The sequence below is a fragment of the Lemur catta genome, chromosome 3, assembly GCF_020740605.2.
Source record: "Lemur catta isolate mLemCat1 chromosome 3, mLemCat1.pri, whole genome shotgun sequence".
NCBI lineage: Eukaryota > Metazoa > Chordata > Mammalia > Primates > Lemuridae > Lemur > Lemur catta.
In genome coordinates, this window is record NC_059130.1 from 49,615,687 (window position 1) to 49,642,800 (window position 27,114).

The following is a 27,114-nucleotide window of genomic DNA, read 5'->3' on the forward strand; positions in this document are numbered from 1 at the left end:
CTCCAACATTCTGGATCATTCTCTTCTGTCTGCCACAGCCATCATCTAATAATCCACCCTTCCTTCTGCTACCACAAGGATCTGGTCACAAACTTTCAAATATCTAGTGTTTCCCTACACCCTAGAGAGTAAAATACCAAGTGCCCAGAATTCGGAGCCCTCTATAAATTTCCCAGCTTTATCCACTACTATTTCCCAGTCACTTACTATATTTTAGCCATTTAAGGGTGAACTCATCCTGTAGTTTCTTCACTTCATTCCTTAACTTCTCTTCTCTTGGAACTATGTACTATTTCACCCTTTTTTAATCTTCTTTTTTAATCTTTCATCATAGTTTAAATCCTTCTTTCACTATAAAGGTATTCTTAATCTCTTAGTTAGAATTAATTGTTTATTGGATCTGGGTTGCATCAGACTATATGCTCATCTCTTCCTCTATGTATCGCATTTCTATATAACTAAGATTTCAGCTCAGTTCACCCAGTTCTATCCTTCTGGAGACTGCTACAAAATCCCTAGGGATGACATTCTCTAGGTCCATTGTGGCTATAAATTTCTGCTCTCATTTAATTCTGAATCTCCTTCAAATCTTACTTCCTATTGCTTTCTATTATTTTCAGGTATATGCCAACCCAACCATTAAACTCAGCCCTATTTCTCTGATTTTCTTCCAAATTTGTCACCAAGGGATGTAAATGTGGAGCAGACATTATTAAATAGAGGTCATGGGGTAGGATTTAGATTGCAGCAATGCAAATATCTTACAATTGAATATTGGCTCTCCCTCTTTGTAAAAGTCCTTCAGCCATCATGCCATCAGGCTCTGCTCCCTGACTGTCCTGTACTCTGTCTTCTCTTTTGGCTCTTTCTTTCCCCCTCTCTACTCTGTTCTCTCTCTGCTTCAGAATTCATCTGCATTTCTTCATGCATAGTGGTTGAACCATCTCTTTGTCTTGTTTTCTCCTAAATCATGCCATCAAGGCCACATTCCTCAAACCCCAACCTAGAAGTATTGCTTCAAAAGTTATTACTTTAAACAGTGACAGTCTGTTTCTTTAGAGGAACCTCATATAAGTCATTTAAATACTACTTCAATATTAAAATAATAATTTTCTCATCCCAGTTCCTTTGAATATCAGTCAGTCTTCCTCACAAGGCCATAAGCTGCTTTTGGAAAGCACCACCTCCTGTTCATCTGTGTGGCCCCAGGCCCTAGCACCTGCACAGCACTTGGTGAAAAGCAAGTCTTACTTCCATCATCTTTTGCTGACATTCCATGAATGTTTAATTTTCTTCTCCTGATTGGCATTACTCCTAATACATGTTCTAATGTCATTACTTCACAACAAAATGTGCTCTACTTGCTTTTCACAGAGGACGTGCCTCAACCTCTTGTATCTTATGAAAGACAGAGCAGAAGGTTAGCAGTCTGCCTGTTTCCCAGTGCCTGTTCCAAAGCATCACCTTCTCCCTCTGGTGCCTCTTCCACCTGGAGAATTTTCCTCCCCTTTCCTAGCCCTCACACCTCTATCTGCACTACTTGCCATCCTGCCTTCACCTTATCCCTCAGAATTTAGCTCAGATGTCACCTCTTCTAGAAAATCTCTGACGGCTCAGCCTGGGTTAGGTATGCATTGCCATTGCTCATATAACAGTCTGTGTCACCTCTACTACAGCCCTTGTCACAGGGTATTGCAATTCTCATTAACTATAGGCTCTTTAAGGTCACTGACTGTCTTTTATACATAAATTTCAAGGGTCTGGCTCTTTACAAATATTTTTTGAATTTATGAATCAAAGCTGTTGTACACATAGGATATTTTTCAATTCATGTAATTTTTAATATTAAAACAATTATTTATATACTTCAATTTCCTTCTGAAAGTAATTGTTTGGAATTGTTTGACATTTCTAACAACCAGAAAGATTTTGTAAATATATTCAAGATATTCATTCATTCATTCATTAAGGTTCTTTAAATATATTGAGAACCTATTATGTACAAGATCAAAAATTGACTTTCTAGGATTTCAAATCAGGAAGATGGCAGCACAGACTAGTAGTGATAAGGCAGTGTAGTAGGTACAAAGATTAAAACATGCCCAGGTTATTCTAGATTACTGGGCAGGGAGGGGAATCAGTACAGGAGATTACTTAGGTTCTACGAAGACTGAGCTGAAACTAAAAAGGCAAAATGTCATATACCAATTAAAAAAGACAGGGAAGGGGCACTCCTGGCAGAGGGGATGCATGAGCAAACATGGAAATAGCACATATACAAGGCAATATAAGCAGTTAAAGGCTTATGGGAATAAATTGGCAGGCATGCATTTTACAAACATTACTCCATTTAATGCTTATACCAACATTGTGAGTTTGATACTGTCATTCTCATTTCATTGGTAAGGAAAGTTAGTAGCAGAATAGTCAAGTAATTGGCTCATAGTCACACAGCTAATGAGTTAAAAACTGTGACTGGTAATGCAAATTTGACTTCTAGATCATTACCCTAATCACTATGTGAATGTTGACTTTCTATCTTCACTATGAAACTTGAGCTATCATTGCTTTTGACTGATTTAAACATCAAATATTTGATCAAAAGTTGTATGCTTAAATTTATCAGATGAAATTAATAGGCATATTTCATATATTTTGCATGTCTAATGCCAGCATCCTAATTTGCACTATTGGGAACCACATAGCACTATAATAACATGTAACATATAAATGGTCCTTCCATCTCTGTCTTTTTGTTGTTTTCCACTGTCCAAATTTGATAATATCATGAAAAAATGCTTACTGTTCTATCAGTGATTAAGCATTACTTGCCAGTTATACATGGGGAAAATCTAAGTTTCTGAATTTAAATCATGCTAAAACTGATTTTGAAATAAAAATCAGAGTCAAATGTAAGTAACTTATTACTTTCACATTTGGGAGAGGAGAAGGAAAAGAACTGAATTCAGACAACACAGAACAGAAAGGAGACTTCTTACTTCCATCTCCCGTGCTGCCTTGAGTCATGCCTGGCACACAGCGATTGAACTTAGGGTGAGTTACTAATTTCAACTTTATATGGATTACTTCATTTAAACCTCACAATGGACATTTTATAGATAATGAAACAAACTCAGAGCACCCACGCTGTCAGCCATTATAACACACTGTTCCCACATTTTTATTTTAGATATCCAGAAACCACTCAGTTGCCTTGTTGAGTTTTTAAAAAATCACCTCTTTGAAGACTTATTTTCTTCATTTTTCTCTCCAATTTTTAGTTATTCAATTGAGTTCAAACAGTTTTCCAAGGAGTTTGGTATATCGTGCCTTAAGATAACTGCAATAACCAGGTATACTTGACATATAATTCAATCTGACACTAGCTCTTAATGAATAGCAAGAAAGGCTTATAAAATTAATAACAATGATAACTGTACACATACTAAATGGAAATTATTTCACCTTTAAGGTATCACAGGATGGTTCCTGGCCCAGAATAGTCATTCAATATTGTATTTGTTGAATAAATGTCAAAAGACTGATAAATAGTGTAACTATGTCATACATGAACATGTCTTTTTTATAAAAAACAAGGTCAACCTTTAGACAGTTGTGAAATATATATTCTTTACATCTAACTTCTCCTTTAATACGTCAGTGTATACACACACATATACACCCACAAATACACATAAAGGAGAGAGACTGATTAGTTGATTTTAAGTTTATACTGAGTGATATATATATGATACTGTGTAATACATATGTATGTGTATATATGTATATATGAGATACTGAGTAATATATATGTATGAACCTGAAATAATTTTTTTCACATACTACCATTTAGATATCAAAGTAATTACATTTCTTGCTGTTATTGTTTCCAATCAAATAAGAGGGGATGATTAAGAAAATAGAGTTGACCCATTACAGTCCTACAGACTAGTGCTATTAGCCAACTTGCAGCCATTCTCATAAAAATTATGCAATTTAAACTGGAAGATACAAGTGCCTGCTTCTATTAGAAACAAGAACCCTTTTCTACTTCATAATATGCTCAATTACCTTTAGATTGATCCATGAATAAATTATAATCCAAATAGACTTCTTTACCTTAAAGCTTTGCTGGCTTAACATATCATTGTTGATTCATTATGTTGTCACTTTTCTATCGGCAATGTAATGCTTTTTATATCTGGATAGAGACAGTTTTAGTGTGAGATACTGTTATCTTTAAATGAGTAGGATTTAGCTTTTCTGGTGAGAACAAATTCATCAATGATGAATCCCTGGAGAAACTATTGAAACAAAAATCACACCATTTCTGAGCTTTGTTCAGTTCATCAGTTACAAAGCAGCTTTTGATAGTCCTAAAGAACTTTTTCCTTTGTTTAAGAAATATAGCATGATGCTTAAAACCTCTTGCTTTGAGTTACCGCAGGCTACAACTTTTTCTGTAAGAAAATAATGAATGAAGAGAAAAGCTCCTGCTGCTGCCTCTGTCAGGTCCTGCTGCTTCTCCTCCTGCAACAGGAAATCAATTAACTATATGTTCAGGCAGAGATTTGAACTAAATGCTTTATTAATCATCACTGATTGCACACATACACAGTGGCCAACTATGCATTCATCTTCACTTTTTGTTAGCTTTGTTTTGGTTCTTTTTCTTTTCTTTCTTTCTTTTTTTTTTTCCCACGATGTCAGAACACAAATGTATGCCTAAATTTAGTATGTGTAAAGGTGAGCCTCTGATGCAGCTGAAAACTGATCTTTTATATTTTCAGAAAACTTAACTTTTAAAATGTTCAATACCCTAATAACCACTTTAATGCATAAAATATAATTTAAAAAAAAAAACTTAAATTTTCGTACTAATTAGGAAAGAAATGCCTATGGCAGCCTTGAAGTTTTGAAATCTGGTATATACCTTAGCCTCTGGGATTTCCACATAGTAGTGACGAATCACACACACATCAACCCAGTTTGATTTGGAGATGCCTGGTGGAAGGTTGAGAGCGCAGGCACTGATCATTTGTGTGTGTGCACTCTTTCACTTTAAAGAAAAATTTGCCAAGTTTTCCTTTTAGTCCATCAGTTCTTCTAACCAACGCACAAAGAAAATCCTACAGGAATGTTTATGATGAGAACCTCTCCTTAGGATTGATTATAAATGATGAGCATGTGAGAATCATAGCACTATTAGCCATGAAAAGGCTGCATGGCATAATTTATATATGGCAAATGTGATCAACCATTGCAAAAAATTACAGAAAATGTTAGGCTGTTAAATGTTTACTCAGGCTGTATTTCATTCAGTATCAAGGGCTTTTCAAATATTTATTATTATTAATGCCATTGTTGAAACAATTTGAAATCATTATGAAATCGCCCTTCACACAAGTCAATAATGCGGTGCAAGAGGAGAACTGTGGTAAGGACGTAACTAAAAATAATGCACAGGCCTAGCTAAAAATAATGGTAATAATTAGTAACTGCCCACCTGTAATTGCCACTCCAGAGCCACGCAGCTGGTGCCCATAAAGATTCGTAACTTTCTCCATAGATAACATCACCTTTTTGAAACCTAAAGATAGTTGTTTTTTTTTTTTTTTTAATTTCAGCTCATCATGGGGGTACATAAGTTCAAGTCATATACATTGTCCATGTCCCGCCCATCCCCCCGAGTCAGAGTCCCAAGCGCGTCCATTCTCATTCTCCAGACAGTGCGCCTGGCACTCATCATGTAGTCATACCTCCATCCCCCCCCCACCTCCCCGGGTCTGCACCTTCAAGCATGACCATTCCCCAGAGGGTGTGCAACGCACTCATCATGTAGGCATACACCCATCCCCTCCCCCCACCCCCCATCCCAGTCTGATATCCAATTGGTATCCTTCCCCGATGTACATTTAGGTGATGATCAGGGAAACCAGTTTTCTGGTGAGTACATGTGATGCTTGTTTTTCCATTCTTTGGATACTTCACTTAGTATAATGGGTTCCAGCTCTCTCCAGGAGAACCAAAGAGATGTCGTATCATCGTTATTTCTTATAGCTGAGTAGTACTCCATGGCAACAACAAAAATAAATGACTGGGACCTGATTAAATTAAAAAGCTTCTGCACAGCCAAAGAAACAGTCATGAAAATAAACAGACAGCCTACAGAATGGGAAAAAATTTTCGCATACTACACATCAGATAAAAGACTGATAACAAGAATCTATTTAGAACTCAGGAAAATCAGCAAGAAAAAATCAAACAATCCTATCAAAAAATGGGCAAAGGACATGAATAGAAATTTTTCAAAAGAAGACATAAGAATGGCCAAAAAACATATCAAAAAATGCTCAACATCCCTAATCATCAGGGAAATGCAAATCAAAACCACAATGAGATACCACTGAACTCCGGTGAGAATGGCCTTTATCAAAAAATCCCAAAACAACACATGTTGGCGTGGATGCGGAGAGACAGGAACACTCATACACTGCTGGTGGGAATGCAAACTAGTGCAACCCCTATGGAAAGCAATATGGAGATACCTTCAACAGATTCAAGTAGACCTACCATTTGATCCAGCAATCCCATTATTGGGCATATACCCAGAAGAACAAAAGTCATTCTTTAACAAAGACACCTGTACCCGAATGTTTATAGCAGCACAATTTACAATCGCAAGGATGTGGAAACAACCCAAGTGCCCATCGATCCACGAATAAAGGTAGTTTTTAAGATATCTTCCACGCCCCTCATTCCAGTGGATTGGTTGACCCACCCAGACCAGTGACCCATACCAAGAAACTGACTCAACTGGAATTGTGAGCCCAGGGACTGAAACAACACAAGAAGATGATTTCTATACCCCTATAATGTTGCTCCAATTAACAAACCTAATTGCCTTATCCCTTTCCTGCCAAACTATGCTTAAAAACTCTGTCTCCCAAATTTTCAGGGAGGTGGATTTGAGAAATTTCTCCCGTCTCCCCGCTTAGTACTATGTGGAATAAACTCTTTCTCTGCCTTGTAAAACCCTGCTGTCTCAGTGTATTGGCTTCCTCTTGGGCAGTGGGCATGTGAACCTGGTTGGGCGGCAACAATTATATTTTAAATTTAACTACATTCACTCTCTCCATTTGGAGAAAGAAGAATCTAAATGGAAAAAAAAAAAAGAAACTTTCCCCTGATCTATATTTAAAAGAAAATAGATAAAAAGTTTCAAGAATGATTTCTTTTGAATGGCCTTTACAAAACTCTTAGGTGAAATTTGATGGTATTGAGTAAAGTAAGACCCAATCAGAGAACCAGGATAATGGTTCAGATTTTCATGGAGCTTGCCAACATGAGGGGTCTGCTAGAACTAGAGGCCAGGTGTTTCAACACTTAACCATTCTTGATAATCTTCAAGTATATGAGATTAGGATTGAGGTGGCTTTGATGTATAAGAGAAGTGTGGAGACAAGGACATTCTGACAAGATTTATATCATGTGGACATGCATTCACCACCTTAGCAGGTGCTATCTGGACCCCAGGGGCATTTGTTTGGCACCAAGTGTAATCCTTAACACCTCATCTGCCCCAGGAAAAAGTCATTTCATAAGAGGACATTTCCAAACAAGCATTATCTTTTCTGTATTAAGGAGGCTTACATATGTGATAAGTATTGAGGTTTTGTTTCATATTCTTAGTTATTACAGATGAAGTATAGTTCTAATCTAATTGTATATATATTAATTTGACATGACATTGTTTCCATTTACTTGACTTATTGACATAATTATAGTGAATTGATAATGGAAGTAACAATCTTAGATAGTTCCACATAAATATATTCATTGCTAATATAAATTTACAGTTGTAGTTTTCAGTTTGGCTTAATTGGAACATGGTTTAAGTTTAGTTTACCTACTCTACTGAGATCTCTAGAAGACCAGAGAACTCATTTTCCTGAGGCATTATGCAACCTGGCAAGTGGAGGCCAATGTTTTAAAACTAATGTGATTTTTCATCGAAGTACTTGCTAGATCAGAGATCAGGATGACCTTGGAGTGCTGTAGTTTTCCAAACCTCCGTCAGCTAGATGAATGGGCTTTATTTTGCAGGAGAGAGAGGGTGTTTTTGCAGTCTTTATGAAAGAGACCTAGCAATTCCAGATTACAGGTTGACACAAAACATTTGGAATTCAGCGGTGTCTATCACCAGCAGTATGTGTCAGTAAAAGTGAAGATCAAAGGTTCTAGAAGAGGGGAAGGACAAAGTGAAGAGGAAATAATTGTGGGATAATGAATGGTATGAGGGCATTTTCATGTTAACTTGAAACCACTTAGCACTTTTCCATGACGCCCAGGTATCTTTCTAAATGAACTTTGTAAAGTACAATTGAATAACCTTGAGATTTAAAGCTTCCTGATGTGATTTTGAATGCTGATGGAGTTTAAGCACTATGATATTTTCTCTGCTTTTCGTTTCTATTTTTGCCTCCTTCATGCAAAATAAAATTTATTTTCTGTACAGAGAAATCAATATTTTTACCATTTTGTTTTTCAGCTATTCCAGTAAATTGCAATCAACATTAGTTACAGTCTTTAAAGAGATGTAGTAAGAATTTGAACACAATAAAATAGAGATACAGATTAGAACTTTGGAAAAGTACCTTTGCTATTGACAAAAGCATTTGTCAGGGACTACAGCTGTGTCTATATCCTGCTAAAAACCTGATGAAAGGGGAAAAAAAAGCATCAATAGGTTTCACCTTCTGTCTATACAAACCAAACAAATGGTTTAACTAATGGCTATTGTTTTAAGCGAATGGATTTGGTTTGCCATTGTGAACTTTATTCTATTTAGAAGTGTATTTTAATTAACATTTGTATATCTAATACATATTTGGTAAAAGAATTGTGCTCTTGTTTTCTTTTTAATAATTAATGGATTATAATACCTAGAAGACTAGTGGTCTAAGAATGAACGAAGACTTTATTGCAGTATACATGAAACAATCTCCAGACACACATTTGTGTGTTGACATTGTTTACATGTTTGTATACTCCCATTTTTTTCTTGTATGAGTTAATACACTTTCTTATTTGTGTGCTTTCCTTTTAGAAATTGCCAAGTTTTGGACCTTATCTTGAGCAGCGCAAGAAAATCATAGCAGAGAACAAGATTAGACTGAGAGAACAAAATGCAGCTTTTTCGCCACTTGAGAGAAAGTGTTTTATCCCCAAGAAACCTATTCCTACTATCAAGGTAAAAATTAAGCAAAATACATAAGTATGTCTATTTTACTGTTTAAATACATAAATATAGTTTAAATGTTTATTTACAGTTTAAATGTATAACTGCTTTTGTTTTTAAAATATACCAAAAGTTTTAAAAATTCTGTCTATGGTGAAAAATGCATTTAAATTATAGAATATCCTCTTTTATTTGTATATTTCATATTTTCTTTGTATATTTTATACTTTTTAGAGCACTGTCAAACATGCATTTCACAGAAATTTTTGTATATACTAAATATGTCAGAAGATATTCAGGGGAATTTTTTGTCTTCTCATAGTCACTTAAAAATTATTTTAGTTCATAATTAACTCCAAATCTCCTATCAGTCATACAACACAACCAAATGATCAATATGCTGCAAGCATCAATATCGATATGATACCTTACATTTTGGAAAAACTTTCTTTGGTCCAGCCTCTGGAAAACCTTTACCTTTGGGCATCAAGAGATTATTTTCTGAGTAATAACAAAAATTACCATTAAGATGGAATTGTGTGTATAATGTTACCTTTCTCACTTTTTTCCTTAACCTTCTTATTTTGAAAGAAATGTAGATTCACATGCAGTTGTAAGAAATAATACAGAGAAGTCTTGTGTACCCTTTATCCATTTTCTCTAATGGTAGCATGTTGTGAAACTACAGTGCAACATCACAACCAGGATATGGACACAGACACAATCTACCAATCTTATTCATATTTTTCCAGTTTTACTTCTACTGGGGGTTGTGTGTGTGTGTGTGTGTGTATTTAGTTGTGTGCAATTTTGTCACATATATATGTTTGTGTATCCACCACCACAGTCAAGACACAAAATGGTCCCATCCCCACCTGGATCCCTCAGGTTGGCCTTTTGTAGCCACACCCACTTTTCTCCCGCCCTCTTTTAACATGGAATTGTTTTAAAGCAATTATAATGAAAAAAAGTGGGAGATGTGTTATTGGATGGCACTCTCTCTGAAATCATCATTACTGAAATGTGGTTTGTAGTCACTGAAATTCCTTCTTCTCTATTTGGTGACAATCTACTCCCACATCTCCATTTTCTGTTTGAAAGATCAGCTGAAAAGCTTGCTCTTAGGTGCTCTCAAGTAGACCTTGCTGAAATTTATCTTTAGTAGTCAACTGGAGATTGGAACCCTTAAAAATTCCATTTATCTATGAGAAAAAAATAATGTGTCTTATCCTTAAAACAGTGGAGTTTAGACTTGGTACTGCAAAATTTCAACGATGTAGAGTTCTGAAAGAAAAAATGGAAGTGGCTGACCACAAAGTCTACCAGCACTTCAATGTCATAATTCCAAATAAAATTGAACACTTAGGGCTTTTAACAGCATAATAGACCCAAACGGTCTCTTGAGCTGTCCCTGCTAAATTATTTGTGTGCTACTAAAAGGATAAGCTGAACAAGGATGGGAACAAGAAGGAGAGAAGGCCAGATCCTACAGCCGGTTCACAAGCCTTTTTCCCCCATGTTTGGCTATGATTGATGTATGGTTTGGGGATATGCGGGGATTCTCCAAGTTGTCTCTCTTCTTAATTAATTTGAATTAAATGTAAGATGTCCATCTCTAGGCATCTTTTCCTTATGTGGAAAATTTTCAAAAGAAAGATATTATTTATATTTGAAATAAAGGAAGTGCAATGTGATTATAAAAGCATTTTGACCATTTCTAGTCCTCTAATCCTTTGGGGAATGTATTAATAACCTAGAAGTAAAACCAAACTAAAACAAACAAAAAATCTACTGTGGTTGAATTAAAAATAGTAGATCACTAGTCCAAAAAATTATCAAATTCAGAAGAATTAAATAAACCAAAGAAATGTGAAGTCTGGAAAGTAGATAAAGATTTTTTAAAGTATCAAGGAGAGATAAAGAGTCTTAATAAAAATAGTAGTTACTAAAAATAGTACAGGCTTATATTCCTCTCCTAAGTTACCTCCCTTTAGAGGTTACCCAGTAAGAAATATCTTTGTTATTACATATTACATCAGCCTCAAGACATTATAGGTACCATCTTACCAGCATCTTTGACCATATCAGTGCTTGCAAATTAAAGGACTGTTGTGCAGATTTTCCCGATGTCCAGTGGGCTTTTCACTACCTTGGCCTTCTCCCCAGGGTTACCCATTCCTCCTGTTGTGATTTCTAGGAAGATAGTGTAACCTGTCAGAAAGCATAATGGTAGCTGATAATGATGGGATTTGGGGGTCAGGGGGCATTTTCATTTTCTATAAATTAAATTATCTCATTGGAAAATGAGGAATTAAATTCTTTATAACAAATGACTGCTCCTTTCATGTTACTTTCTACAAGATGTGTATAGATTTATATAGAGTGGGATAGCATATGTTTTATAGGAAGAAGGAAGGGATAGAGGTCTGTTCTTGTCCCCAGAGATATCCATGGGTCCATTTTCAGATGACCCCTGATCTCTAGGCCATGGTGTTGTCACTAATAGTGAAATATATATGTGTATATGATTGCATTTTTAAAATTATAGCAGTTGTCACCTAATAAGATACACTTTCACTCCTATTTCAGTATGACTTTTCAGAGTGGGAGAGAAAGTTTATCTCCTGGAAACACCCATGGAAATATGTAGCAACTAACAGCTCTGATAAGCCTACACTATTCCAAACATTATGGATGTTATATTTAATACTCACGAATACTTGAGATAAGTGCTATCTTTATCCTCATTTTAAAGATGAGAAAAATTGAGGAACAAAGAGATTAAGTAATCAGATCAAGTCACACAGTAAATAAGTAGTAGGGTGGGGATTGGAGATGAGATTGAGAATTGCTGGCTTAGGGCATTCAAAAGATTGACTCATAATGGAGAATAATTAGAGAAGTTTGGATCATTTCTAGAAAATATTTGGAGTAGGCCTAAAGATAGCTCGTGGAAGATGAGGGCTTCAACGTGGAACCATGGAGCGATCATCAGTAAGGGAATTGGGGGACATTTGGGTTTTGTCACAGTCGTACTCATACTCACTTGATTTAGGATGAGTATCTAATAAGAGACCTGTAAAATGAAACTACTGGACAAGGAAGTCTCTTTCTACCCTTTGCTTCTTCCCTCTCTCCCTTCTACAGTTTCATTTATTTATTTTGTTTTTTTTTGTTGTTGTTGTGCTAATGTTCAAAACACAAAGATTAATATAAAAATTACTCATAATCCTACCACCTACACTTAAGCACTACTAAAATTTAGATTTATAAAATCCTAGTCCTTTTTCTATACCTAAGTGTAATATTTTAAAACAAATATGGAATACTGATTCTCCTACTCAATTTTTTACATAAAAATCTCATAATAATGTATGTATTGCTTTTCTTTTTGATCGCTTTAATGGTTTTATATTATCTCACAATATGAACTTATTATTATTAATTTTTAAAATTGACCTATTGTTTAACCTTTAGGTTGTTTTCAAAATTTTAAACAAATAATGCCATTATAACTATCACTGTACAAAAATATTTGTGTAAACCTCTTATTGTTTTCTGAAGAGAAGTTGTAAGCAGTGAAATTTTACAGAAGGTTGAAGAGTACAGGAAGCAGCATGTAGCCTCACATGATAGAAGCTGAGGGGCAGATGGGGAAAAGTAGAAGAGGCTGGAGAGAGAACGTAATGTTGGTGTCTATATTCACCTTGCTGCTTCCTTCTCTCTCCATCGTCTTCCCTTTGATTCATCTAAAGTTTTCCTACATAGTGACTCAACTATTCTCCATCCCAAACCATGTTTCTGTGCTTCTGAACACCTCCACCTGCATAGTCTAAACAAGGAGCCCAAGGGTCATCATAATTAGAACTAAACTGATTTCATTCCTTCCAAACCTGCTCTTTCTTCTGAGTCCTCTGTCTCAATGAACAACACCCTACCCACCCTCTTACCTAAGTGAGAAACCTGAAATTCAGCCTAGATTCCATCCCATTACTCATCCTACTCATGAGCCAATCGTTAATATCTATGATTTTTATCTCTCACATCTCCCTCTTATTATGATCTTTCCCTATTGCTGAGGCCTTAGTGCAATTCCTTACATGTTCTTTCCTGGATTTCTAAAACATCCCATTACCTGGCCTCCTGCTTTCTTGTGTCATTCTTATCTAATCCATCCTCCAACTATGATGAAACATTCTTTCTAAAATGCAGATCTGGCTGTTTTACCCCTTGCTTAAAATTCCCCTATCCTAACTATGGTCTTAAGTTAAACTCCTTAGGACAAAGTCTTCAGACCATCATATTTTAGTAGCTTCGGTGGAATGGTGAATAGCAGAATCCAGGAGATGGCAAGTTGAAGAATGAATAAAGATTGAGAAAGTAACAGCAAGATGTGTGGAATATTCTTTCAGTAGCTTGAGGAAGATTGGAAGGAAAATGGGAAGAAGAATAGAGTAGGGGGAAAGTTTGCTTTTTTTATATTGAAACAATTTAAGCTTCAGTATGTTTATATGCTAAGAGAGAATAGCTGAAAGTACCAGAAAGAATGTGATTAAGGAGGAAATGGAATCCAGACATTAAGTGTTCTTGGATAAGAGGTGGGACGGACAGCTCATGAAACTGAATTTGGGCTCCCCAGTGTCATTTTAATAAGCAGCCATATTTAAAGAAAGCAACCTTAAAAAAGTCTTAAGAAGATATTTCCTTCATCAAAATACAAAGAAAAGCTTATAAGATTTTAGCAGCCTACATTTATTTTAGAAGAGTTCCCTGAATTAAGCGTGGAACCACTCTTTCACACTGCCTAGGTTCCAACCATGGCACTTCCATTCAGTAGCTGCATGAACTTGCCTCAGTTAACTAATCTGTGAAATGGAGAGAATAAAAGTATCTACCTCATAGGCTTATAAATTATATCATGTGTGAAATCATTTTCACTTGGTGTTTGTACCAAGCATAATATGTCCTACATAAATGTTACTGACTATTAGCTATACTGGTAGGAATGGACTGAATGAAGCAAATAACAGGTTAAGGTGAGTATCCAGTTCCATTTTCTAATCAAATGAACTCTAGAATCAAAGTGGGAATACATAAAGCTCTGGAGGCCAACCAAGTTGTAAGTTCTCAAGAAATCCATATATTTTCCAGGAAATCTGTATTGCATATCTACCATGAGACTAGCAGCACACTAGGAACTGAGTATGTATAGAACAACAAATAAAACAGACACAGCTTCTGCCCTCATAAAGCATGCAGAACACACAGACAGGTGTTAAACAAAGAATCACACTAGCAATATAAAATTATCATTGTGATATGCACTATATAGAAAAAGTACTGGATGCACGGAATCGCTTTCAAAGTGAGACCTAATTTAGATTGAAGCGGCCAGTGAGGCCTCGCTGAGGAAGTGGCATTTAAAGAGTCCCATAGACTAGGTAGGGATTACGAGGGTAAGAGGAATAGCGAATATTCTGGGTGAGCCATAATGTAGTCCCGGACTTGGTGAATGGCCATGGTGATGGGGACAGATGATATTGATAAAGTCTAGTTAATTCTTCCTCCAAGACTTAGTGATTCTCATTGTACTTGAGGGGTAGGGATAGTAAGAAGTTGATGTATAGATTTCTGATGTTTCCATGGAGATAAAAGAAAATAAAAGATAAAGAATCAGGGTATGTTCTTAGTGTTTTTAGTTTTGAAGGGTTTTGTTGGTATCAGATAAAAAAATTTAGATTTGATTACACTGAAATTGATAAACTGAAAGGAGTTGTGGGCATATGCTAGAGAATATGAAGAAGAAAAAACTGACATTTCAATGCCCACTGTCTGCCAGACTCAAGATGGAAGCCTCACATATATTTTCTTATTTTGTACTTAATCTAACACCCCATGAGAGAGTCAGGAGTTCTAGGGGAGCAAATGTGAAGTGATCAAAGAAATATGGGAATAACCAAAAGAGAATGATGGTGTGGAGGAAATCCTAAAAGGAAGAAGTTTTAAAAATGAGCAAGTGGTCCAGGAGGTCAGAACACTTCACATTTTTTGTATTGTTTCATTTTGTCTCTCATATGCAACCAATGAGATTACAACCTCTAGTAAGCAACAATTGTGATATTTATCCATGTACACATTTCTTCATTCATCCAATAATCACAAATGTACTACCACTGTGTTCCAGTACTGTAACAGTCCCTGGCACAACCCAGTAGTGAACAAAATCCCAGCTTTGATGGAGCTCACATTTTAGGAAGGAGAAACAAACAATAACAAATAAATAAATGAATACATAATATGTCAGATGTTGATAAGTGTAATAGGGAAAATAAAGCAGGATCAGAACAGAAATTACTAGAAAGATTGGTCAGGGAACATCTGCCTGATTAATGGCATTTGAGTAAACACCTAAAAAAATGAAGGAATGAATGATGTCTACATCTAGGGGAAGAGCATCCTATGCAGAAGGAACAGAAAGTGCAAAAAAAAACCCGGAAATATGAAAGTCCTTGGCAGGAAACCAGTGAGGCTTTGGGAAGGAAAAATGATATAATCTGCATTATTTTTGCAAAGGATCTTTCTGGCCACAGTGTTGATATAATATCTTAGTGGGGCAAGGGCAGAAACAAGGAAACCAGTTGGAAGTCTATTGTAACAGCCCAGGCAAGGGATTGGCAGGAGGGAGAATAAATATGAGATAATGTGAGAAGGTCTCAATTCCATTGTTTCTGATGAAAGAATGTGTATGAAAGTATTGTATACAGCACGGTTCTATTCAAATGTAAGAAGCCATGGTTATTGTCATTTTCATACAAGTCCATGACCTCTCGCCCATTATTTCAGATGCCATCTGGGTGGTATGGCTGTGTGGTTGTTCGGTCCCCACTGAAATTAGCAGCTACGTTCCCTTTAAGCGTCATTTTCTCTCTGTATGTGCATCAGACATTGCTTCTTGACTTTCATTGTTTTTTCCTAGCACACATACCCAGGCACGCTGTGTACTTCCCTCCGCTGATTCATTATTACTTTTGTGTTTTCCCTGCAGTGTTTCTTCTGTTCTTGACATACCATTTTTTCTGCTTCCCTTTTTCCTGGAGGGCCTGGGTTATCTGTTTTCATGCTTAATACTTTCTCTGTCCACCCATCTGTTTATTTTAGCTTGTTTCTTCCCTCCTCTCTGCTGGCCTCTTTATAGATTCCTCTGTTCAATAGTTTAAACTCCATGACACTGCTTTGTTTATCCTCTCAGCTTCCACAGTATATTATTCCCCATCTGCTGTAGAAAGAGCCCCAGTGCCCCACTAAGTTAACTAAGCCCCTCTTGTCTGAACAAGTTTTTCAGTCATGCATTCAAGTTTCTAATCTACCCTATCTTCCCTGATTATGAATGTGACAATATTATTTCTAAGCAAGCCACGTGCAATAGATCTCATCTTTTGTTCTTACTTCCTTTCAAATGCCTCAGATGTGATTTAATGGTCTGTTGCTTCAGAGGTAGGCAGTCTCAATATCAGTCAATCAGCAAGTATTTATTGAGTATTTGCTAGGTGGCCAGCAGTGTGCTAAGGACTGTGGGAGATTCCAAAAACATACAAGACATCGTCTAGGGCTCAGGGATTTTTGCGATCTTGATGTAGATGTAGCACTAACATATATTTTTCATGCACTCACTGCAAACCAGGAATTGTGAATAGAAACTAGGAATACAACATGAATTTTAAAAAGAAAGAAGTCTATCCTTATGGAGCTCATAGTCTAGCAAGGGAGAAAGACACATGTTAAAAATTATTTACAGTTCAATCAAATATGTACAAAATGCTCTGGGAAAACAGAGGAGTGAAAGGGATTAGTTCTGCCTCGGGTAATTGTCGAAAGCTTCACAGAGATGGTGATATTTAAAATGGAGTTTAATAAATTAGCGTTAATTAAGCAGAGAATTAATAATAAAAGCTAATATTTATTGAGTACTTATGAGGTTTCAAGCACTGCTATGTGTTTGTGAATTAGTTCGTTTAATCTTCACAATAACCCTATGAGGTATTTTTATTATTCCTACTTTATTGAGTAAATAATTGACAAACAGAGAGGTTAAATAACTTGCTCATGGTCACACAGCTAGGAAGGTATCAAAGCCAAGTTTTGATTCCAAAGTGTAGCTCTAGAACTTGAGCCCATATGTACTATACTCTGCTTTCTCTCATGCACAAAAAAGAAAAGGAAAGTGGCATTTCAAGTAAATCAGTATGTTTGCAAAGCATAGCATTCAAACATACTTGTAATACTATGCAGTCATGGGACCTTAAATCTAATACACAATCCTCGAATCAAGTAAGTAGTGACATCCAAGTGGTAAACATTCTTTTGTTTAACAAGAATTCATGTAAAGTACAGAACTGAGAAGCAATAATGAGGAAAATAACTAGGTTTTCTTGATCGGTCATAACAACATGATATAAAAAAGCAAGGGGGTAAACTGAGTAAACTGCTAAGAATTTCAGCTGGAGCATCAAGGGTGTTATTCCCAATCTTACAGGTGACTAAGGGGTCCTTGAGAACCAGATATTTTTGCTTGCCAACACATCATCCTGCTTCTCTTGCCCCCAGGATTGAGGATCTGGGGCCCTGGGGACAGCCCAGCATCCAGTTGATTTCCTCTTTATCACCACGGCATTTTGATTTCTAATTCATAATGACATAGCACTTGCCATGCATACTGCCATGTTATAAAGCTACCGATTCTGGGAAGGAAACAGAAAGACAAAGATTCTGAGGAAGAAGAGGGTAATCAAAAGCAGTGCTGGAAGGCTAACGGGAAAGAATGAGATAAAAGAAGAAAAAGAGGCCTGGCCTCCTGCCAGGAGGTTTCCTTCTAAAAGATGAACCAGGACCTTCTGCAGATGCTCCTGACATATTCCACAGGTTCACCTGTGCTAGAGAAAAGAAACCAAGCAATGCTGTCTATAGGAGGCAGTTTTGTCTCCTCGCTGAGAGAACTGAAGTGACAGCATGCACATTTGGCCCAGTGAAATGAGAAACGTGCTTCGTTCCCAGGCAGCATATAACAGAGACTTGAGAGTCTGCCAAGACTTATAAAGTCCCCCGAATGCTTCCCACTTCTGTTGATATATATGAGAATGAATTCTCATTCTCTTTATGAAGCCAGGAATGTATTTCTAAAGTCTTTGAATTTCTGGGTAGGAAAATGAATGGTTTAGGGGCACTAGTGATGTTTTCATCTCTTCTTCCTGCTGCTTCTACTAGGAGATGGACTGCATCTCATAAGACTGGCAAGACAGTGTTGGCAGGACACCAGTCAGCCTAATCGAGTGCTTTATTATTTCAATTGAATTGTGAAAGGAAGGAGAAAAGTACTCAGATAAAACTGTAAAACCATATTAGATACTATAGAGCATAAAGGGGAAGGCACAGAAAGAAAAATAGTGGATGACTTGCCTAGCAATTTTCAGAAGAAACTAGAGAAATAGGCTGGAGACAACATTAATATTCTCAGTTGTCCATATACCAACAAATTGCAGATGAAAATCATCCAACTGAACTTTAAAAACTAAACAGAATTTGGTAAAAATGACCCCTTAAATCTTGTGGACATTTGCTGAGATGTGATTTCGGACTGGAACGTGGCAATGGAAAGGTGTATCTTGTTTGGAATAAATAGGTCTAATGGAAGGGCTGGGGGAGGAGCAATATGTCAGAAAGATGTACACATGCATAGAAATTCAAAAACCTGAAGGTGAGGCATGGAGGAAGCAGCAGGAGGAGAGTGAAATGAAAGAAAAACAGAAATGTTACCCTGGGACTACATCAGAGACTGTGTTCATATGGACAGCAAGATAGAGGAGCGACAAAAGCCTTTATAGACTTCACATGGAAATCCCACTCCACTAAATGAGAAACATTGGAAAAATTATTGAATTTCCTTGTTGGAAATTTAATCTCACAAAACAGAGAGAAAAGCAATGATGGGACTTGTTGCATTGGCTTATTTCTGGCTCCTTTTAAATATTTGCTTGAGGAAAATGGCAACTAAAGGAATCTTGAAGGAGAGTAACCATCCCTTGTTAACTTAAAGTTCATTAGGCCAAGGAAAGGAGATCTGAGCTTAGATATTCAACTATACCACTTTTAGTAAATCTAATTTCAGGAAGTTCAGAGAAAACAATAGATACAATCTCATAGTCAGCAACTCTAACCTGAAGATTGATCAAGAAGAATGAGAAGCCAACAAGTAGAAATTTGATGACATAATCATTGTTTCCCAAGGAGTTAAAAAAAGGTTTTGCATTTAGAAACCTCTGTGTTCAATCCTCGTATGAGAAAAGACAGATCACATTACCAATGATTAACATACAAGAGTGGCATCAAGATTTCAGGATGGGTCAGAAGTGCAAAAGCCTCAAATGATCTGAGTTTGGAGAAAATATTAGGAAAAATAGCAATATCTTTTGTCTATTAAAAGTAAAAATGAGAAAGTATACCCACTACTTAGAGCAGGTAGTATACTGTTAAGTTACAATTAAAGAGAAGAACTGTTCAACTCCTGTTTTATTTCTAGAATCCCTATAGAGAATGCTCTTAGAACTGAAAAGTGTAAGGAAACAAATTTGAGAGTTATGGCTGAGTAGTACTCCATGGTATACATATACCACATTTCATAATCCACTCATGTATTGATGGGCACTTGAGTTGTTGCCACATCTTTGCAATCGTGAATTGTGTGTTAAAGCCTAAGAAGGCTAAGGATATTGTATAAACACACATAGCTTCATTAAATGAATTTAAATCCAAAGTGTAAAAATTGCTACTTTAAATCCTGAGGCCACCCCACATATTAATAGAAAAAAAATACAGTGATCAGGGCCACAGATCTGTACTGAACCAACCTTGGTCCCAGCCAATCCTTATCCATCTGTCTCTCTCACTATCACCCTACCCTCTCTCACCACTCAGTTCCAAGATTCTCACTTGCTTCTATCCCATCTCTTGGTTTACTTGCTTCCCTCACACCCTCTGGCCAATCTACAACTTCATTTTCTGGACCATAGTTTGTCTCTGCCTTCCCATCTCAGCATATTGAAGCTGAGTCCTCAGTTATCAGAGTTCTACTGAATTTAAACTCAAGACCCCCTTTTCTAACTGTACAATACTCCTCCTTACCTCCTAGCTCAGAGAACTTATGTAGGATATCAAGAATAAATTGCATGCTATATATTTTTTAAGATTTTGCATTCTGCTTTTTTTTAATTTCTGCATATTATGGGGGTACAAATGTTTAGGTTACATATATTGCCTTTGCCCCACCCGAGTCAGAGCTTCAAGCATGCCCATCCCCCAGACAGTGAGCACCACACCCATTAGGTGTGTATATGTGCACTTAAGTGTTGATCAGTTAATACCAATTTGATGGTGTCTACATGTGGTGCTTGTTTTTCCATTCTTAGGATACTTCGCTTAGTAGAATGGGTTCCAGCTCTATCCAGGATAATACAAGAGGGGCTATATCACCAGTTTTTTGTGGCTGAGTAGTACTCCATGGTATACATATACCACACTTTACTAATCCACTCATGTATTGATGGGCACTTGGGTTGTTTCCACATCTTTGCAATTGTGAATTGTGCTACTATAAACATTCTAGTGCAGATGTTTTTTATAGAATGTCTTTTGTTCTTTTGGGTAGGTGTCCAGTAATGGGATTGATGGATCAAATGGTAGTTCTACTCGTATCTCTTTGAGATATCTCCATATTACTTTCCACAGAGGTTGTACTAGTTTGCAGTCCCACCAGCAGTGTATCAGTGTTCGTATATCTCCACATCCACACCAACATTTATTGCTTTGGAACTTTTTGATAAAGGCCATTCTCACTGGAGTTAAATGATATCTCACTGTGGTTTTGATTTGCATTTCTCTAATGATTAGAGATGTTGAGCATTTTTTCATATGTTTGTTGGCCATTAGTCTATCTTCTTTTGAAAAGTTTCTGTTCATGTCCTTGGCTCACTTTTTATGGGGTTGTTTGATTTTTGAAAGTACTTTTGTATGAGATCACTGTACCACACTGCTGAAAAATAAATGTTGCCCCAGGTTCTTTAAAAAAGGAAAAGGTGTATGTGATAGGGGTAGGAGGGAAAAGATGGAAATAGACCAGAAAGATTGAGACCTAACCCCAGAGGAATTCTACAAAGATCATTAAACTTTTGACTTGGAGCATTAGTAAAGGAAGAAGTTATTAAGAATTAGCATAAATTCAGTGAGAGCAAACCAAATTATCTAATTTCCTATTTGATAGGTTTATTAGGCAAGGAATGAATATAGTGTAAAAATATGTGACATTGGTAATGGTACAGATATGGAAATGGTTAAGTGATTAAACAGGCGCAGCCAAATAATTTATCTGTTGGATCTCCCTAGGTTAGAAGTTGTAGTGATTACCCATAGCACGCTGTCCTTGGTCCTGGCCTTTGAAGGACACTTATGCCTTTGAAAGACACTTATTTACAGGAACTATAGAAAGTACAGACTGTCCCCATCTTAGGAGGTTCATATTTCAATTTTTCAACTTTACAGTGGTGTGAAAGTGATATATATGCAGTGGAAAGTAGTACAATGTATGCTAATCAAATGTGAAGACTTGAAGCTGGAGAGAATAGTTAACATGCCAGATAACAGTCACAATTTGAAGACACTACAATTGGCTTTAAAAAATAGTCCAAAACTAATAAATTCATATTAATCACAATAAATTAAGTATGAAACTTCAGGGATGGGATCAGAGCCTTCTACTTCCTCACTCTTTGGCCCTAAACTTTATATCAAAGAGAAATATTGACTGGTCTATCTTTAATTTAAAAAAAACCTTTTGATTATTCCAAATAAGTAATTAACTGGCAAAGATGTGATTCTGGGGTTCTGTAATATTTTGCAACATTAATTTCATGAGCACCTACATTAAAATCAGACATATCCTGTGTAATTTAAAGGATTTAGCATTGCTTCCTCCAAATATACATCCACACATCAATATTTCTACTAATCAGGGATGGCTGTGACAGATTGCTCAACTTTTGTGTGTCCACACCCGTGTGGAATAATGAATGTGGGTTGCCTAATCTCCACAGATGTGTGTCCAAGAGGGACTAGACTAGCTATATGTGCTTTACTGATTATATGCATCTTTCCACAAACTTCAAATACCATGACATATACTCAAGGGTATTCACAAGCTGATAGTACTACCTGGAGGCTTTCGGTTTTAAACAAATGTCCACATTTTCAGCCACATGGAATGATAATTCATTTTCTTTGATATTCTTTTCCAAAATGATTTAAAATAGTTGTCATTCTTTTGTCCTCTTCCAGATAAAAAACAAATACAATTTTCTTAAAGAACTATGATGAATGAGGTGTGAAATTTTAACATCATGTGCTAATAACTTCTAGAGGCTCCAAGGATTTTGTTATGTTTGGTTTCACATTAAACAATGATGTTTTAATAAATGATAACAGCAAATATCCAATATATAGCAAAAGGCATATTTAATGTACACAGAATGTGGCCTTGTTCCTTGCAATGAAACCTCTTAGGCATATACGTTGTTTCTTTTGGATAAGCCTTATAAGCTTGATGACTGTCTAGGGAGTTTCCTGTTTAATCATCTTTTGAATATTTACTGGTGATTTCAGTCATTATGATCTGATTCAGTGAAACAAGTGTTTAGGCTTATTTATTTGCTAGCTTGAAAAAATTATTTTCTATCACACACAAATACCATTTTATAGCCAGATAGTGATCACATGCATTCATAATACTATCTTAAAATATTATTTAAAAATATTAAACATATCTAGATACTTTGACTATGATTATTTTGTACTTAAAATGCTCATTTTAATAAAAATGTTCAGTAAAGGAGCTATTACCCCACCCAACTATGTGCCTACTACTATACTATATGTGTAATGTGTAGATATACAAAAGATATATTTATTTCAACAAATATTTGAGTACCCATATGTTTCAATAATCTGCAGGAACAAAATACACCTCATGAGTTACAAAGATGAATAAGCCTACTAGGAGACTGCAACATAGGAAGCCAAATGTAGAAAATATCTATAACATGAAATAAAATTTGCTAAATAGAGAACAACAATGAGTCAGCATAGCAGAGTGCTGATGATCACGGTATCTGAAGTCAGGCAGCCCTGGTCCGAATCCCTCCTTCATCATTTACTTAATTTTATACCTTAAATCTCATTCACCTCATTATCTATAAAATGCACGAGATGTAAGTGACAAAATGTTTAAAAACTATGGCACTGGCCTGAGATGTAGTAAGTATTCAAAAGATATCTGTTACCATTAGTTTCACATAATAGACAAAATACCATAGGCCATCAGGACATAAAATAAGAAAGAGAATGAGGGGGGCGGGGAGAGGAAAAGGAGGGGAAAAGGGGAGATGGTGAGGGAATAACAGAAAGAGGAAGACAGAGAGAGATCATATCTTCACATTTGGTTAAGAAAGAAGAAAGAAGGATTGAGGAAATCTTCATTAATTGGTGGCATTTGAGCTGTCTTTAGACAATGCATAGGATTTTTCAAAGTGGAGACAGGAAGGAAGGGTATTTCAGACAAAGGACTCAACATAAAATTAGGCCTCAGATAGGTCAATGGAAAAGTGTGTCCTTCAGTGTAGCTGAGGTGCATAGTGTTTGGAAGTGAGAAATAAGATAGGAAAACGCATGTTGGCAGAAAGCCGTAAATGCCAGCTTGGTGAGCCTGTACTTAATTCAATAGATTTTTGAGTAAGGTAGTGAGAAATTTAGCCTGTGCCTTACAGCCTAGATTAAGATGACAATATTGCACAGGGTAGAGTGAGAAAGGAAGAAGGTGAGGATGAAACTTATCAAGGAGGCTTTTACAACTGCAATAAAAATAATAAGAAATTAATTAATAATGGTTATAGATGGTAGTAGACATGGAAAGAGGATTCAAAAGACATTGCAGATCCAGAACTCAGAAGACTTGACAAGAGATGTGATATTGGAGCAAGGATAAATTGCAGTGAAACATAACTATGGAATTCCAAACTTCCACGATTGAAAAAATCCTAATGCTGTTCACAAAACCAAGGAAACACAAAGGAAGACCCAGTTTTGTGTTGTTGATGCTAAGTTCAGCGAGTGGTGAATTTACAGTACCAATTCCTAGAGACAGAGCTTATCATGAAGCTGATAAATGTAGATCTTGAGTTTGTGAGAGCAATTCAGAATGGAGATATTGATTTAGACATCAAGTGCCCATCTACAAAGAGTCTTCAGTAAAGTTGAAATTATAACTTCAATACATTGAAAAGAAAATAGGGAAGTATTGGAAGTTTTCTATCATCTCACCACTTGAGAGATACATAAATGTGCTGTATAAAAATGTAAACTTTGTCTCAGTTTGAAAGCTCATGGTAATAAGCATATTGTCATTTAGAGCTCAAATAGGAAAAACAAAAAAGTAAAGAAGAGTAACCAAGGTCATGAAAAAAAGAGCAGAAAATAAAATACCAAAGAGAATATGGAAGGGTGATTTTAAGTAAGAGTCAAACCTCCTTGAACATGGACCTTGAATTTAAACAAAAGACTTTCGTTTTAATAGTTAAAAAGAAAAGCAAAAATCTTGACAGCATACTAATTTGACAAACATTGTTACATTGTTCTGTTTTGTTTTATGAAGCAAAGTCTTTCTTATTGTTGATGAAACATCCTCTGTGTTTCACATATTAAACACACTTCCAATTAATATGAAGAATAAAGCCATGTGTAACCACATGAAAGATTTTCAGTGGTGAATGAAGAAAATTCTAGTTCTTTAAAAGTAAAAGAGCATCTGATTTAACTGTTGGATCAACCTAATTAATTAACATAAATTAGAATTTTTAAATAATGAAATATACTCTCCAAAACGCGACAGGTGAGTATGCTATCAAAGTTTATTTCTAGATGAAAGTCTAGAATCCAAATACAGTGATATAAATGCATAGCATTCACACTTTTATTCCCCTCATTCTTAGCAATCTAAAGTTTTCTACTGTAAGTGCATTACCCTTTGTCACTTTACATTACTTTTGAATCCTTCAAGGTCCAAAAGTGAGAAAAAGTAAGCTGCAACAACTCAAAAGGGTGTCATTTCTTCTTTCTGTCCACAGAAACACTGTTTTCAATTATACAGTGGAAAACCTATTGAATGCAATTAATTAGGTCTTGTATTTCCAAGTCAGGCATGCATATTGCCCATCTTTCAGAAGACAGAAATATTTAAGCTATAATTATCATGGAAAGCTTATCTGTAACTACAATACCCAAAGTCTCCTCTGTTAACATAATGCAACATTATATAAAAACAGGGAAGTGTGGACTGATGTTAGTTATTACATGGGAATGTTTTAAAAATGAACACCGTGAGTGATTCAGTGCCTATCTTTTAGGAGGTAATAGGAAAAGCACTGCAGTACCTTGGGACATTTGGTGAATTGAGCAACGTCGAGCAAGTTGTGGCTATGATCGATGAAGAAATGTGTATCAACTGTGGTAAATGCTACATGACCTGTAATGACTCTGGCTACCAGGTAAGAGTCCTGCTGGAATTAGGATGCTGTGAGGCATGTTTTTTCTGGCTGTTGTGGCAGAAAGCTTCTTGTGTTGCTTAGTGTACAGTTCAAACCAGATGTGCCAAGTATTGCTCTTCTGCAGGGGCGTATCTTTCTGTCCTCTCACTCTTGTAATATAATATTTTTTAAAAAAGGAAAGTCATAACTTATACTGACTATGCCACTATTCAATCCACAGTATTATTTTAATATCACTTCATCACCCATAAAATTGGAGGGAGAAATCCAACCAAAAAGGGAAATTCACACAAAATTATGGATATTAGGAAAGCATTACCCTTTAATACAGAGGGAAGGGAAAAGAACTACCATTTATTGCCATTACCCTGAAAGGACAGGATTCCTTCTGCCAAAAAAGCATTCTCTTCCATTCAATTTTGATTGGCCTTTTACTGTAGGAAGAAAGAAAAAGCACTTTCCCACCAACTAGTTGGACAGATTGGTCCCAGGAATTCCTTTGTAGATGGAAAAGCCAACAAGATGTAGTCCTGCCTCAAGAAGTGAGCCATAGGTACTTTCCAGCTCCTCAGCCCTCAGCTGAGAGTCTGCCATGGGGCAAAAAAAGAAAAATTGTGCATTCAACTCCTTCAATATGGGATATTTTCTTGAAAACACATTCTATGAATTTCTCTTTGACTTCTAATTTGCTTCTTCATTTACCTCCGTATAATCTGCTATTTTTAATAGAAGTTGACATAACTATGACCTTTGAACTGGATGGATTTTAGAAATGAATGAAAAATGATTCTAAAAAAATACCTTTACACATAAGTTTCTCTCAAAGGCCTGATCTATTGTGAAAGTAAGAGAATTTTTTAAGATACAGAATTTAGAGAAAGCAAATTTTAAAATTTGCTGAAAACAACTAAACAATTAGAAATTGCTAAAAACTGTAGAATATTATTTTCATTACATTTTTCAAGCTATAAAGAGATATAATAAAGTAAGATAAGATCCTCTTAAGAAATTATTAATAGAATTTTCTACACAAATAATAAAATGCCCCCTATTTGAAAAGAAGTTTATTCACCTTATTCAACCTGGGGCAGTTCCAAGTTGCTCATGGCAGGATACATATACTAATGATAGGCATATTATAGTTTTAAAAAAAAAAATCTCTTTCTCCTTAATTTCACATTAGTTCTACACCAAATTTTTACCCAATTTATCACTTTTTTTCTAGCTGAAAGG

At 36.0% G+C, this 27,114-nt stretch overlaps 1 protein-coding gene across 1 annotated transcript in view; it reads left to right on the forward strand.

Annotated features, from left to right (window-relative positions):
- The window catches only part of DPYD (dihydropyrimidine dehydrogenase), a 797,518-nt gene that overhangs the window by 767,010 nt on the left and 3,394 nt on the right, over positions 1 to 27,114 (forward strand). Inside the window, exons 21-22 of the mRNA XM_045547470.1 lie at positions 9,110 to 9,253; positions 25,741 to 25,881. Of these exons, the coding sequence (XP_045403426.1) occupies positions 9,110 to 9,253; positions 25,741 to 25,881 (285 nt within the window). The remainder of the gene's footprint in view (positions 1 to 9,109; positions 9,254 to 25,740; positions 25,882 to 27,114) is intronic.